Source organism: Apodemus sylvaticus, chromosome 18, assembly GCF_947179515.1.
Source record: "Apodemus sylvaticus chromosome 18, mApoSyl1.1, whole genome shotgun sequence".
Lineage (NCBI taxonomy): Eukaryota > Metazoa > Chordata > Mammalia > Rodentia > Muridae > Apodemus > Apodemus sylvaticus.
In genome coordinates, this window is record NC_067489.1 from 11,658,743 (window position 1) to 11,674,786 (window position 16,044).

Genomic DNA, 16,044 nt, shown 5'->3' on the forward strand with positions numbered 1-16,044 from the left:
GCAGATGTATTAAACGGACACCATACATGTAATGCCATAGCCCACCATCCGCATGCTCTTCTCACAGATGGAACTAACAGACTCAAGGAGGACCAAGAGGAAAAGCATGTTTTATGCATGCAAATCTCACGCTTTAGGAACCATTTATTTTTAAGGTTGGCGCGATTGGGCTATGGGCATAATTGATCTTCACACAGCCGAAGAGCAAGATCACTTCATGGACAGTGAGAGCAGGGCTCTAACCCTGACATGGGGTTCTGAGCCGGCTCCGGGGCAGTGAGTCTCCTGGACCCCACTTACCTACACAGCTTGGGATGGTGTCATTCCACTGGGCCAAAGCGTTTGGCACAGACTGGCAGCGGATAGCCGTGGAACCTTGTAGCAGGTAACCTGGGTTACACTCGAAGCGGACGATGGATCCTGCAGAGAACTCAGAACCAATTCTTCTCCCATACCGGGGCTCCGGGACGGAGCTGCACTGTGTATCACTGGTGCGTGGAACGGCTGGGGAAGAAGCAGACAGAAAGTACCATGTCAGTGCAATGTAACAGGACGGAGGGAAGAGGACCCGTGGCTCTGCATGTGTGGCAGAGGACAGCCTTGTTGGACATCAGTGGGAGGAGACGCCCTTGGCTCTGTGGGGGTTCGATGCCCCAATGTAGGGGAATGACAGTACAGGGAAGCAGGAGTGGATGGGTTGGTGAGCATGGGTGGGGAGATTGGGGGGTGGGGGGTATAGGATAGAGTGTTTTCGGAGGCAAAACCTGGGAAGGAGATAACATTTGAAATGCAAATAAAGGAAATAACTAATTAATAGGAAAAAAAGAAATTGAAAAAATAAAAATGGAAAAAAATCTAAATCCTCATTTTGTTCCCAGACAGACAGGGTCAACTCTCCCTGGTAGGGTTGGTGGAAAATCGTATTCCTCTAAGTCAGCCATTTAGTACTTAAAGATGGACAGTTAGAAAGCCATCCTCAAACTCTATCACCCTGTGCTTTGGAAATAGAGAAGGAAGCGAGGTGGGTAGATTACATGTCAAGGAACAACTTGAAGTAGGACATTCCAGCAGGGCTGAACAACCACATGAGGACGAGCCACAGAGTCAGTAGCTTGGTGCTGAGAGGCAGGGTGCCCCTTTGGTTGACCAGGAGCGACCCCGCAGATGCTATGTACTCACACACGGTGACAGGCAGCATAGATCGCACCAAGGGAGCCACAGCGGATCCATGACCCCCATCTAATGAGTTGGGGCTCTTCCCTATAAGTGGTGTTTGCTCCACTTGGGCCCTTCTACCTCCTACATGAAACTGAAGATACTCAAGGATGTAGGGGCCCTGAGAGAAGCACGCTCACAGCAGTCACACTGACCCAGCCCTACATACCCAAGGCTCATCACCTGCCATCTTTGTCCTCTCTCTGCTAAGGTTCTCCCAGGTTCCCAATGTATGTGGATTTCCTTATAAATGCCCAAGTCTATGAGGTGTTGAGTGATTTTCAGTCCCCGGGAAGTAGATGCAGACAAGGACTCTACAGTTGTCAATTTTAAAGGCAATTATATAAATGAGTGACACTGTGTGCATATGTGGTTATGGAAGACATCTCATGGAGTTAGAAGCTTGGAAAGCAAAGGGAACATAGAGAAAATGGGAGAAACAGGCAATGCTTAGTGGACCATGGTAACATTTAGAGGGTTGTATTCTGCTGTGAAGCCTCCTACCTTCAGGACCTGCTCATCTGGGCTTTTTAGGCAGAATGCAAGAGTTCTTTTCTCTTGTTACTATTCTTTCTCTTGTAAACAATATTTGTAACATCACAAAACAAGAGTATCAGAAAGAGAAGTGAGAACAAAAGACGGTCATCTGGAAGGTAGGTGAGGAAGAGAGGAACCACATCACTCCATGATATGCTATGCCACGCCCCATCACGCCACACTCCACTGTGATGAATGAGAGGCTGAGGGCTTCTTTATGGGGTCACACAGAGCCGAGAGTGGGCAAAAACTCATGACACATTACTAGGAGAGCACGAGATCCATCTATCAACCTTTGCCATTGCCAATCTAAGAGGCATGTGTGGAACCTTCCACTATGTCCTGTTACAGAAAGAAGGTGAGCAACGTGAAGAAAAAATTGCAGGGCATTTAGGGAATTCTCTTATTTCCTGTAGTGACACAAAGGCAGTCTTTAACTGCTAGGAGTTGAGGATTCTGACCTGACAAGCTGGCCATAGTTAGGGAATTAGTAAATCGTCACTGAATTACACACACAGTTTCATCATAAACATTCTCAATAAGAAGCTACAATTTTTTGTAAGCTCTTGATGCAAAAGGTGACTTCCTTAAAAATGCAAAATCAACTATGCTTTCATCTGATAGCATCAGAGAAAAGCAGCCAGGGACAAGAAGCAACAGTATGTGGATGCAAGGCTTCACTGCAATGAGTCTTTTGGATTCCATTTTTACCACCAAAGCTCAGAGGAACCAGATGAATCTAGGGCAGGGTGTTATTCTGGTGTGACTGGGTTGGGGTGCTGTCCAGATAGTGTTGAAGAATGGTTCTCTCGTGTAATTGGGACAGACTGTGTGTTATTTCAGTTCTGACCAGGGTCTAGAGAAGGTTATGTGAAGTTAGTTGGTGGCCCAGAGCCATGACTCAGAGGCAGAGCTGAGGTCAGCAGCCTCTTTCCCGTTGTGTAACAAGCCTAAGAATCATAACTTCTTCTCACACAAAAGTAGATTCTGCCAGCTTGCTGACACTGGAGAGAGCACGTTACATGGAACTAGCTGAAAGAGGCATGGTATTGCATGTTGAAATGTAGCAGGCACGAATGGAAGATGATCGAAAAATCAGTATACTGGAGACTGGAGAGATGAACCAGTAGTGAAGAGCAATGGCTACTTTTCTAGAGGACGCTAAGTTGATTCCCAGCTCCCACATAGCAGCTCACAACTGTCTTTAACTCCAATCCCAGAGGATCCAGCGCCCTCTTCTGGCTTTCAAGGGTACTGTACATTGCGGTACACAGACATGCAAGCAGGCAAAACATGGATACAGATAAAATAAAAAAGATTCAGACAAATAAGCAAGCCAAAACAATACCCAAAAAACCCAGATCGTATGCTTGTGGCAAACTGAGCCACAAAGTTTCCCTTGGACAGAATCAGTCACATGCCACAGACATAGGCAAATGAGAGGTACTGGTGGCATTTCCCTGCCGGCTACAGTTAGTCTTTGTTATATTTTTCTTTCTATTGCTGTGATAAAAGACCTTGATGGAAAGGGACACAGGGGCAGAAAGGCTTTATGCAGTTTATAATGCCTGGTTACTAAAGGGGAGCCAAGAATGTGGGACAGCTGCTCCCGCCACACCCACAGGCAAACATGGGGAGAAGGAATGGCTCTGTGTGCTTGCAGACCTGCCTACCGGTGGCTTGCTGGCTTTCTTTCTCTGACACAGTGCGGGATCCTCTGCCTCACGACTGGCTGCCCCACAGCTGTGCTTATGGGACCAGCCCATCTGAAGTGATTCCCCACGGAGATGCCCTTCCCACTGTGTGTTGATGGATGGCATAACTATCAGTCTGCACTTCTTCAGAAGTCTGGAAGATACTCTGTACGTTTGTTCTCAGAATCACTATATTCTCCACCAAGAGGCAGTCACTGCAGGCTGTGAGGGAGCTGGCCAGGGCTGCTCTCCACACCTGAGTCCATGGCCCACTTCTGCACTCTATCCTTTGACATAAGGCTTGTGTTGGCCTCTCTGGTGGTCTTCATAATGGACTGCCTGCCTGCTAACTGGGGTCGAGCTTCTTATAATCACAGAGCACAAAGTCACTGAGAAATTCCAAACTTTAATAACTTTGGGATGAGTGACACTATCACCACTCAGAACATTTGTATACAATACGGGCACAAATAATGCCTAGATTCAATGTGTATCCGTATTTAAAACAAAACAAAACAAAACAATGCTCGATTGAACTCTCTCTGGACTGAAGATTTTCCTTTTGATTTGAGTAGTTTATAAACTGGGTTCACAAGCCTCTTTCTTTATGTCCAAGGGATCTAGCTTTGATAAATGATGCATTTTGCATAAAGTCAGCAGTAGAGAGTAGGGAAAGATGGAGTATTGGGCTTTGTAAGACATTAAATATGCCAGATTTATTATTGTACAAGGGAAACCAATTCCTCCTATAAATGTTTGTTCTCTAGTTTTCTGTAGTTTACATATTTAAATGATGATGCCAATTTATATAAAGAAACAGTTTTTCAGGACTGGGAGACAGCTCAGACAATAAAGTGCTTATCATACAAGCAAGAGGAAGTGAGCTCAGGTCCCTATGGAAATTAAAAGGCTGGGTGTGGTGGCGTGCACCTGGAATCTCAGGGCTGGGTTTGTGTGGACAGGTGGATCCCTGGAGCTTGTTGTCCTGTTAGTCTGAATAAGCTGGGGAGCTTTAGGTTCAGAATCAGACCCTGTCTTAAACAATAGGGTTGAGAGAGACTGAGAAAGGCACCTACACGGACCTCTTGCTTCTACACATATGTGTGTGCACATATGCACACACACTGGCATGCACTTGACAGACACATAAACCATAAACACACTCCACTACACATATGCATGGAATGATTTAATTATTTTCCAGAACATGTCACCTGAGTGTGAACTCTTGTTAGCACAAGCCTTGAGTCCTTTGCTGCTTACCTGATCAATGATCTAATCTTTGTCAAAAGCCAGAGGAAGTCCTGTACAAAGACTGTTGTTAATAACTTGGATTCATTTTCTAATGTCAATGTGTTTTTTTTCCCTAAGAGGAAAACTTTACTTAAAACAATCAGTCTGCCTTTGTTACAGAAGAAATGTGAGTTCTGGATTATGTAGCTACATGGACAAAGTAATTCCAAACTCATTTGAAGAAAATAAGTTTAGGCAGCTTGCCTAATTAGTCATTGTCTACCAAAGTCAATTAAAAATATACAAGCATTTGCATTTAACAAAAACTACAACTTTAAAACAATTTAACTACTTTTAATTCCCTAACAACTTTGTTGAACATTTGCCACTTAAGGGTTAGAAATATTTTTCATGTACGCTGGCTGCCAGCATCATTGCAACCAACTGTCAGAGACCGTTCATACAGTTTTGATGATGAAAACAGAAACCTTTTATGGGAAATATTTTGAGCATATTGCTATTACTCTGTGAGATTTTTAGAATCGAAACGAATGGTATGACTTATCCTCCATAGTTTTCTGAAAGACTTAGCTTTGCTAAGACACTTTCTAGAGAATTCGATCTCAAGGGAGTGAACAGCTCAGATAAGTGACTTCCCTCTAATTATGAGGAAAATACTGAAGGGTAGATGGTGATCTCCTGCCTCAATGACCCTAGATGGAGACAAATTAAGGATTGCTTTATTCATTTTTTTTCTTGTTTTGGGAATGGATCTTGCTATACAACCTGGAAACTCACAATCCTCCTGCCTCCGCCTCAGGTGCTGTGATGTAAAGTGTGGGACTTCAGGCCTGAAGAGGGTTGCTTTCAGGATCGGATGGAGTGGATCCCAGAAGCAGCTCTTTCCATCCGCCCCACTGGGCCATGAACAGTTCCTGCTGCCCCCGTTCTGTGCTCCTTCACTTCATGCTTGTGAAATGAATATTTAAGCTAAATGAGATTATCGCATCTTTTTCATTTTGGGGGACTTTTCAACAATTTCAGATTTATTTAAATAAGCTCCAAATTAAACAACCAAACAAAGCAGGTATACAGAAGTGGACCAGATGGGTTAATTTTACACAGTGGTGCTCATTCAGAGGAACAGACAAGGACATGTCAGTTCTGTGTTTGGCTTTGTTCAATTATAATTTCAGCTACCTTTCACAACAAAAATGTTTGTTTAAAATATATGTTTATATTTCAATACATGTCTCTCTAAATTACATGATTTATATAATTAGAACAAATACTGAATTTTATGCCATTTTGTAAGATTTGAAGAGCCATTCGGAAATAGTTTAATCAATAATTGTTTGTATAATGTTAGAAAAATAAAATAATAAGTCTTTGAAGTAGAAGTACAACTTAATGTGCCAAAACAAAACCTAATTGTTCTTAATAAGTGTTTTATCTCACATATATAAATGCCTTTGATTATTTAAATGTCAAAGAAGTGAAATTTGTTGATTTTTTTTTCAGTGTTAGAAGCCCAGGATGCACCCTTACATTGGTCCACAAAGTGCATCTCACAGGGTACCTCCCATATTGCTATCCATAGCGCAGCAGCACACAGGGTGATTCTCACCTTAGTAGAGGAAGTGCAGCATACAGAGTGAACCCCCACATTGCTACTCAAAGTGCAGAACACAGGGTGCTCCCACCCCCAAATTGCTACACGAAGCACGGTGCACAGGGTGCTCCTCACCTTGGTAGACGAAGTGGAAACCCCGTGCAGAAGCTCCGCTCTTTGCACTGAATCGAAGCAGAATCTGATTGGATGTAGCCAGTGGTAGTGTTTCACCTGGAAATTCAAATGGAGGCAACACAACATCAGATCTGGAGACTGCTTTATGCTCCGTGGATGGCAGTCTGGGAGAAGCGTGCACTTGAAAGTCCACAATAAATGCTTCAAGTTAAATAGAGCAAAACTAGATTTGGGGGTTTAATATCCAAGCATCTTGCTTTTATGACATTTTTAAAGCCTTCCCTGGCTTTGTGGAGTCTAATAAACTGGATTGCTGTCAGGATGGAAGACTTATCTGTGAAGGACAGCGAGCAGGCCCTGTGACTGACCATACAGTGGAGCCAAGTACTGACAGCTCACGTGGGTTTACCAACCTGCTGGAGCAGGTAGTGGGAGAAAGCTTGTTTAGACAAACATTAGTTTAGAAACATTAAAAGATTCACAAAAACACTTCTGAGATAAGAGTTTAACCTTTAAAGCAGATACAACACCTTGAGAAGTGTCTCCCAACTGTGTATGCAGATCCTAAGTGCCCCCATCCCAAGCTGCTGCAGGAGACTCAGTTACTGTCTGTCACCTGAGGCATTTGTAGGCATAACACTATGTGGCCTTGCTAGACATCCACAAAGTTGAGTTATGAAGATTTTGGTGAATTGGGAAATAGAGAGAAGCCCAAACCAAGCAAACTTCTTTAATTTTGATGGATGAAGCCTCGTGTTACACATAACATTGTTCCTTGGTAAAGTAAAAGTTTGCCTGGTTCACATAATCGATCCTGGAAAGTGAATGCTTGAAAGTGTTAATAGGGTTTGCCCACAGATGCAGGCTGGTACCTGAGCTGAGCTGGCTCAGCAGGACACATGTGTGTGAGCATCTGTGGACACTGGTATAAAGCCCCAAAAGGAGCCACAAAGTCCAGGCATGTTCACTGCACATGTCACATACATGCCTGGAATTAGTAGGGCAAAATATTTTACCCCCAGGAAGGAGAAAAAGACACAGAACAGAGAATAATAATCATTATTTTCATTTCTTTTTCTAAAAAATTCTTTTTTTATATATGTTTCCCCATGATCTTAGTAAACCTTAGTAAGTAAAATATAAAGACTTTGAGTGCAAACACAGACTCAGAAAGTCAAAGATGATTTTCTATTTATCATAGCGTAACACACACACACACACACACACACACACACACACACACACACAGAGAGAGAGAGAGAGAGAGAGAGAGAGAGAGAGATTGAGAGATTAAGAGTTCAAAACAGATCACTATAGCTGTATAGCAGAACTCGGCATAAAATAATTTGAAATTTTTACCTGAGTGGGAACCAGACAGAGAACTGAGAAGCCTGGCCTGTGGATGGGTCCCATCAAATAACTCTGCCAAGTCGTTCAGCGCAGTCTGGAAGTAGGCAAACTGTCCAAACACCACTAGAAAACAGTGGGTGGGGTGGGGTGGGTGGAGTCTTACACAGAGCAAAGGAGAGCTTGTACATATACTGATTATCTCCCCCCCCCCAAAGTCATTGTTTCAGGAGTCTTATCAAAATAAGCACAAATTAGGGGCTGGAGAGATAGCTCAGTGGTTAAACACACTTGTTCTTGTAGAGGGTCAGATTCCCTGTACCCACATGGTGACTCAGCTCTAACTCCAGTTCCAGGAAATCTGGCACCCTCTCTGGCTCCTGCAGGCACAGCACATGACGGGTGCACAGTCATATCCACAGGCAAACATTCTTACACATAAAATAGAACAAATTGTAACAAAGCAAGAACAACCAGACAAACTTACTTTCTGTGTTTTCTGAGGTTTCAGTGATTAAAACAGTTTAAATTCATTTTTTGTTCTCTTATTTAAAAGGAATTATTTTATGAATTTGAAATTGTAAAAGACACATTTTTAATATACAGCATTCAAATAATCTAAAAATATTTATGAAGGTATTCTGCTCTTTTTTAAAAAAACAATGATTACTTATATTTTGTTCCACGAAATATTAGCTATGTCAGAGCCAAGCTCCATGATACTTTGATAATGAATTAGAAACTTATTAGAATCCTTCGTTCATGCTGCCATACTGTCAAATGAACAGCATTTTATTTAGAACCCCATTTCAGGGACTTCTGTGGGTTATTCCATACATTTTTTTTTAAAAAAATCTTTTAAGATATGAAACTGGTAGGATATACTGCTTTCAAGTAAACCATAGTAACATTGGTTGGATTTCAAATTAAATCATTATTTATATATTAAAATTGATGAGATAAAAGAGCTGAACAATATTTTGTGGAGCCAGTGATTTAGTATTGACATATAAGCCAGAAACAAATTATCCTTTTTTTTTTGTTGTTTATGTAGAGGTTTACCCAAAGGTCCTTCTAAAGAATAACAATCAGGGGACTAAGATATACATTCTGCTTGAAGGAAAACATGCTAGCAGAAGAAAATTAGTGTGTTGGTAAGCAATAATGGAGGCTGTTTATTATGAGGGTGTGTGTGAAGATGCAGAAACATATGGCACTGTACAGATGAAAATGCACACACAGACACACACACACAGACACACACAGACACACACAGACATAGACACACACACACACACACACACACACACACACACACATGCCAAAGCTTGCCCTTTGAGATTTAACTTTCTAGTGGGCATCACAAAGCAAGTCTGTGGGGCTAAGAAGGTTTTTCTCAGAAGATGAGAATCACTAATGACTTTGGGCTTCAGAGATCACAGCAGGATCCACATCTCCCCTCACCCCTATTCCTGCCTCGCCCCCCCCAACTACCCCTTCCCCAGTGAACTGAATCTTGTTATATTGGATGCCCACAGCTTGAGTTTCCTGATTATGAGAATAGTGAGTCACCTGTACCTGAGTCCTATTTTCCATTAAGAATTCTTTGGGAACATAAACTTTACAATGAAACTTGTATAGGAGTACTGAAGAACTTGTTAGCATGGTTTATAGCTGTTCACCTAACAGTGCGGCAGGCTCTGCAGCAAACTCAGGGGTCAAGTCTGTGATATCAGTGGGATTAGGATACTCAAGACACCTAGGGAAGGCCTTGGCATCTCCCCTAAGTCAAGCTCTCTCTACCCAGGTAAGCACATGGGCCCAGCTCATCTGCTGAAAGAAGAAATCTGTGGAGCTGTAAGCTTCAGCAAGGTGTGTTACAACCCCACACCTTCTCCGTGCTGTCTCAGGTAGAAGATTGGTGTTTTGCTTAAGCAGTAGGTAAGTTAAATCCTTGTGCCTGTGTGTCAAACTGAGATATAAGGAGATTCTTCCAGCATACATAAGTAGCAACACTGTGAAGATGATACTCTGGCTGGTTGTCTTTGAAAGTGGGGACCAGCTGTGAAGGCCTGAGGTAGCAGCATCTTCCAGGCCTAGAGCTACCAGAGCTGAACGCATGTGCTCACATGTCACTCAACATGGAAGCAGGAGTGGGAGGGAGAATCACCCAGCTAGTGACTGGATCAGACTTGTACTGTGTAAAGGGGGCTCTGGGCTCCTGTTAGCCATAAATCAGAAACTCACGATCTACAATGACCTTTCTACAGTTTTTAAGATTTATTTATTTTTTTTAAATGTGTCTCTGTGTTAGTATATGCACATGAGTGTAGGTGTTTGTGGAAGCCAGAGGTGTCAGAGCCCTTCAAACTGGAGTGTGCTCAGGCACAAATACACAGACACACAGATGCACACAATTTAAAATCATAGAAAATCTTTACTTTTTTTTAATCTCACATACATTCTCACATTGAAATTAATGTGTTAGATTTCTGTGGAGGTAGGCGACTGTTGATTTAATGTAAAGGGAAATTGTGGGTCTATGGCTATTTTTTCCCCTTTTGGTTGACCATTGAGGAAAATGGAAATAGCTCGTAAGAGTGTAAAAGCTATTGTCTGGCTTCCCAGAGGAAAGAATAACATAATATCAGTCTTCCTAGCCGGGAGCCAGGGAGGAAATTACATAAAGTAGTGTGCAAGACAACAGGACCCCTCTGCACATCTCAAAGTCTCAAGGATGGCGACTCCACCTGCCAGCTGTGCAGGGATGTGTCGAGCTTTGGTCTGTTGGTATGTACAGCAATGCTAAATACAGACCTCCAAGGCCTGGTGACCCCCCGGGGAAAAGGAGATTTCATGTAGACCTCAGCGATTCTATGGAACCTTGCCTCGTGCCCCAAGTTTATCCCTGATTGGTGAATAAAGATGCCTACGGCCAATAGCTGATCAGAAGAGAGATGGATGGAGTTGCCTACAGCCAGTAGCTGGGCAGAAGAGAGATAGGCGGAGCTTCAGTTCTCGGGCTTGAGTTCGGAGAGACCAGGAGGAAGAGGACAAGTAAAGAAGGTGGATAGAGAAGATGCCATGGGTTGGGTGAATCACGGAAACACGGCCATGAGGCCTGGCCCACTGGAGTTAAGAGTAGCCTAGAGGAAACATGGCCATATCTCGGGATGATTGGTAGGGAAGCAGATACCTAATAGCACAAAGGGTAGATATCTGCCCAGCTCTAGTGCTTTAAAGGCTCGATATAAATATAAAAGTTTTGTGTCTTTTATCTGAGAACTGAATTATCAAAGGCAAGGTGGCGGTATAGAGCCCCTTCATTAATATCAAATATTTACTACAACAGAGATATAGCTAATGCTCTTCAACTGCCTGTGCCTTCCTGCATGGCATTTACAAACAACTGACTTCATATCCATTTCTGGGCAGAGCACAGGATGGGGCCACATTAATGGCTGAAATACAACAGCACTCTAAGGTTAAACACAAGCACATGGTTTCTACCCCTTTGAAGAGCATGAGGGGACATTGTTCTGTGTGTTTAGGAAGTCCGTCTCTTTAGTGAATATCCTTTCTCTTGTATCATTTTGTCCTAATTTTACCAAACAACAGATAAGTTAGCTAGCTCTAAAGCATGTGCCAATGAGTTAAAAAACATTATTAATTTCTTACCAAATTCCTTGGGCACCGTGATAGAATAGATGCATATCTGTCCAGCTGTGTAGTTATGGGGGTAGTTCGGTGACAATACTACCCCCTCGGAGCCCACGTATTGGCCTCCACAAGGCGCTGCAAAGAGAGACAGCCAAGAGTGGTGAGGGTTGTGTGTGAAGATGATGATGCTGGCAGCAGGTAAGCTCAGTAGACAGACAGGTCTGAACACTCGCAGCCCGCTCATCAATGAACACAGCATCCATCTCAACAGTTGGACTGACAACAGCAGGACCACAGGATCGCCGAGCCTGAGACTCACGGGAACAAAAGCTTTTGACTCAGAAAAGACCCATGTTATTATCAAGACCTACCTGAGGAATGTTCAAATAATAATGAAAATAGCTATACTACTATTAGTGTATATGTGCATGCTTGCATGTATGCGGGTATACACATGTATGTCTATATGTGTGCATATATGCATGTATATGTCTGTGTATATGAGTGTATGTATACAGATGAGTATGTAGGTGTATGATATATGTGTGTATGTATGCATGTGTGCATATGTTTATGTATATGTATGTGTATATATGTATTTGCATATATTCAAGTATCTATGTATATGTGAGTATATATATATATTTGTGTGTATATATATGCATGTATATGTATATGTGTGTATACATGACAATATGTATATAAATACATTTGTGTATATATATGTATGTATGTGTGTATGTATCTATCCATGTGAGTATATGTACTATGAGGTTGTATGGACATTTTCCTTCTGATAATCTTACTAGCTTTGGTGTTTCTTTTCTAGGTAAACTGGAAAAGCTTTTTAGCTCACGTGTAAAACTCTTTTCAAACATCCTGGTACTGAGATTCAATTAAATCCCAGTCACTTGTTCAGGTTGTGAGTTAAGTCCAACATTGGCTTCTTATATGTAATATCAGGAGAGACTGGTACCTGTCCAACTGTGTGGCTGGAGACTGAAGTACCAGGGCTGAGCATCCCACTTGCCCTGGCCTTTTCTGATATCCTGTATCATTTGATGGTTCTTTTTCTTTGGGGCACCAAGACTGATTTAAATTCAAAGTTGCTTCTAGGATATGAGAAAGTTCAGTTTGTTTCTAAGATCTTTGCCTTTCCTTATTATAAATATTGCTTCATACTTAAATGTGTAAGTTAATGAGTTTCACCACATGAACATATCAGGTGTGGTGCTTTGACTGAAATCCCCCCTCTTCCTCCCTTTCTCTCTCCCTCTCTCATTTTCTCCTGGCCTCCTTCCCATTCACTACATTATTACAGTTCATTTATTCTTGATATGGCAATTTTCAAGCAGATAAAAAAAAGGAAATTAAAGATAGCACGTTTAATCTGTTCAGTGCTAATTAGCACACTATTAAGCCCTAATGGACAAACAGGACATTTTCCATGATTAATAAACTCTGTAGAATGTGGTAATGCTAACGGGGAAGGCACTTGTTACTGGTTTGTTGAGACAGTTAATGACTGTTGGGAGAATGTCCCTAACCCTGTATTACTGTGACTTGGCAAGCTCACCTCTTAGATCAGGACAGTAGCTCATCTAGCTGACAGCTTGAACACATTGAGGGCCAGCCAGGAAAGGCTTAACGAACTTAAACAAACCACAATTACTTCTGATATCACATTGCAGAGTAGTTTTATGCTCCAAAACATCTAAGATGACTATTGTGCTGGCCAGTTAATACAAACCAGATTCATTGGGGAAGAGGGAACTTCAATTGAAAATGTGCCTCTATCAGACTGTCCTGTAGTGTGGTTGCTTGACCAGTGATTGATGGGAGAGGGCATAGCTCACTGTGGATGCTTCACCTCTGGGAAGGTGGTCCTGGGTAACAGAGTAGGCTAAGCAAGCCACAGGAGCAAGCTGGTAAGTAGAGTTCCTCCACACCTTTTGCTTCAGTTCCTGATTTCAGGGTCCTGCCCTGGCTTTGCTCAAATATGGAGTATGACCTGACAGTGTAAAGCTGAACTAACCATTTCCTCTCCAAGTTGCTTTTGATAGAGGTGTTTTAGTACAGCAAGCAGAAACCCTAACTAAAATAACTATTTCAAAATTTTAAAATGGAAATGTTTGTTCTTTTAGATGGAAGATATTTCTGTAAAGTAATCCCAAAGGGGAAGTTTCCACTGAGATGCTGTAACTCGGGCCATCTATGCAGACAGGTCACTGTTTCTGCCTCAGCTATGTCAGTTCAAACTGGCTATTTTTCTTTTAAAAGTTTGCTATTTTAAAAACTTATCAACTAACGTTCTAAAAATAAATATGAAGAATAGAAATCTATTTTATTTTAGCTTGGTCATATGAAATCTGATCAGTTCATTTTATAAATATTCTATTCTTACATATTATCTAACTATATCATTTATCTATCTACCTGTCTGTTTGTCTGTCCATCTGTCAGTCCACCCACCTATCCACCAATGTCTGTCTGTCTATCTATCTGTCTATCTAGCTATCTATCTATTGGTTTATCTATCTCTACCATCTATCTTATCTGTCATCTATATTCATGTCTTTATTGAGAACCTTCTAGAGAATGTCATCATGCACCTCTTGTGTATCAGATGGAAAAGTGTACAAAATAGGCATAAAAGTTTCAAACTATGTGAATTAAATTAAAGCGTTGCTTTGTTCAAGAACAACAGGAACAGATAAGTGACTGTCCAAGAGACTCGGTAATAACTATCTAAGTGAGTCGAGTTTCACCATGGCTGGGGATTAGAGCCCTGGAAAGTGAGACTGAATTGTAGGTAGAAATGGGAAGAAAAACTGAGTCAGAAGTACCTTGGCAGGCAGGTAGTGCCCGGTCCCAGGATGGCTTCCCATCAGCCCCTGTCACACACTCAATGGATGAGGGATCCACAATCTTGTAACCAGAGTCGCATTGATAGGTAAGTGTAGAACCCAGCTTAAAGTCAGTTCCAATCCTTGTCCCATTCATTATGTTCCCAGGATCAAAGCAAGCTTCCCGGGGTTTCTCTGAGGAAGAAAGAACAGCGTACCATGATTACATCTGTGCATAGTTATTTTCTTGTTACTTTGCCTATTTCATTCAAGACCTACCGGGGTGTCCAGCATAGGAAAACTTCTTAGAAATATTTCCTCATCATCTAATGGCCAAGTTAGCTTACTAGTTCACAGCAGGGAATTATTTTCCAATAAATTATATTTACTCTTTTGAAAATGACACTTTTATTACAGGCTGATATAAAATTATTTTCATGTAAGCAAAGACAGTGTGATTTGTGATGTGCCTTTTTTTATTTTAAGCTTGTTGAGGGTCTAATTGGTGTGCATTTTAAAACTGATGGAGGAAAATTTGAGGCTCATTTTCCAGCTGGTTTCTGACTCATCCCAATGTGAACTTGTTGCACAGCTTTCAAAAACCGATAATTTGACTTTGTAAAACTGGAGCATTCCCTTAAAAATCCCTTGTACTGCTTCATGGCAATGCAGATAGACTTAGGTTAGAAACGCAGAAAGCACTCTGAATTATGGTTCTTAGGGTTGGTACATTGAAGACTATCAAACTTCGCAGGAGAATGACATCTGATTGACAAATGTCATCTACCACATCTGGTGCCTGGCAGTTTACCCCATGATTTTATCTTAATTGCAATAACTGCATTTGCTGGCTCCATGAGGGCATGCCGCATGCCAGACTGAGCAGAGCTCAGTGCCAGTTATTACCAACCTTCTTCAGTGTACGTGGTGACAGCCTGAAGTTCAGGTCAAGGCAAGACACTCACAAGGGCACACAAGTGTGCACTACTCATTACTGTGGCGGCTGACTGGAAGGCTCAGTGTTGGTGTTACATAAGATCTGTCTGCATGATCAGAATTTGTTGCTCTCCAGTCAGCCTTAGTTCTTTTTGCTTCCATGTGTCATTCAAATATCAACAAATCAATCAATATCCATCTGCAGTCACATGTTCTGTGAAATTTTAGGCTTGAGTCATGCTTTGCTTGTTGAACATATCTTCATTCTTCACCTCCCTATGCGAGGCCCTACCTAGTGAGGTTGAAATTTCCCAGACTTCCCAGTGCATGTTACAGAAGGCAGAGGACATTACTCAGCTCAATGCTGTGGTCTTCTCTTTGGTAGTGTAGGAGGGATGGTGGGGTAGTGAGTTCACTAGTAATAGTTTAGGCTGTGGGATAACTTCAAAGCATACTTTGGATTTGAAAACCATGAAAACGTTTATAAATGCTAATTCTTTGATCTATTACATAAAATTAAGTGTAAATCATACATGTAAGGAGTATTGTGACATATAAGTGCTACACTGAATTCCATTTTGTGTTTTTGGTCTGGGATCAAGATTGGTAATGTTACTTTTATTTCTTCCTGGTCACGGTCAACATGCTGTTCACCCTTTAATCTAGCAATTGCATGATTTAATCTCAGGAGGTAGAGTGTTACAGAGTTGATCAGGTATGCAAGAGAAAGAATGGGGCAGTTTCAGAGATAACCCCCAGGACATGACTGACATGTAATTACTGAGAAAGAAAAATATCAAACAAATATCACATCCTGGTGAATCCTATG

At 41.8% G+C, this 16,044-nt stretch overlaps 1 protein-coding gene across 1 annotated transcript in view; it reads right to left on the reverse strand.

Moving 5' to 3' along the window:
- Positions 1-16,044, reverse strand: part of Csmd1 (CUB and Sushi multiple domains 1) — a 1,354,421-nt gene that overhangs the window by 164,643 nt on the left and 1,173,734 nt on the right. The window contains exons 30-34 of the mRNA XM_052162855.1: positions 14,280-14,474; positions 11,452-11,568; positions 7,786-7,899; positions 6,427-6,522; positions 301-504 (exon numbers count right to left, since the gene is read on the reverse strand). Coding sequence (XP_052018815.1) covers positions 301-504; positions 6,427-6,522; positions 7,786-7,899; positions 11,452-11,568; positions 14,280-14,474 — 726 coding nt within the window. The remainder of the gene's footprint in view (positions 1-300; positions 505-6,426; positions 6,523-7,785; positions 7,900-11,451; positions 11,569-14,279; positions 14,475-16,044) is intronic.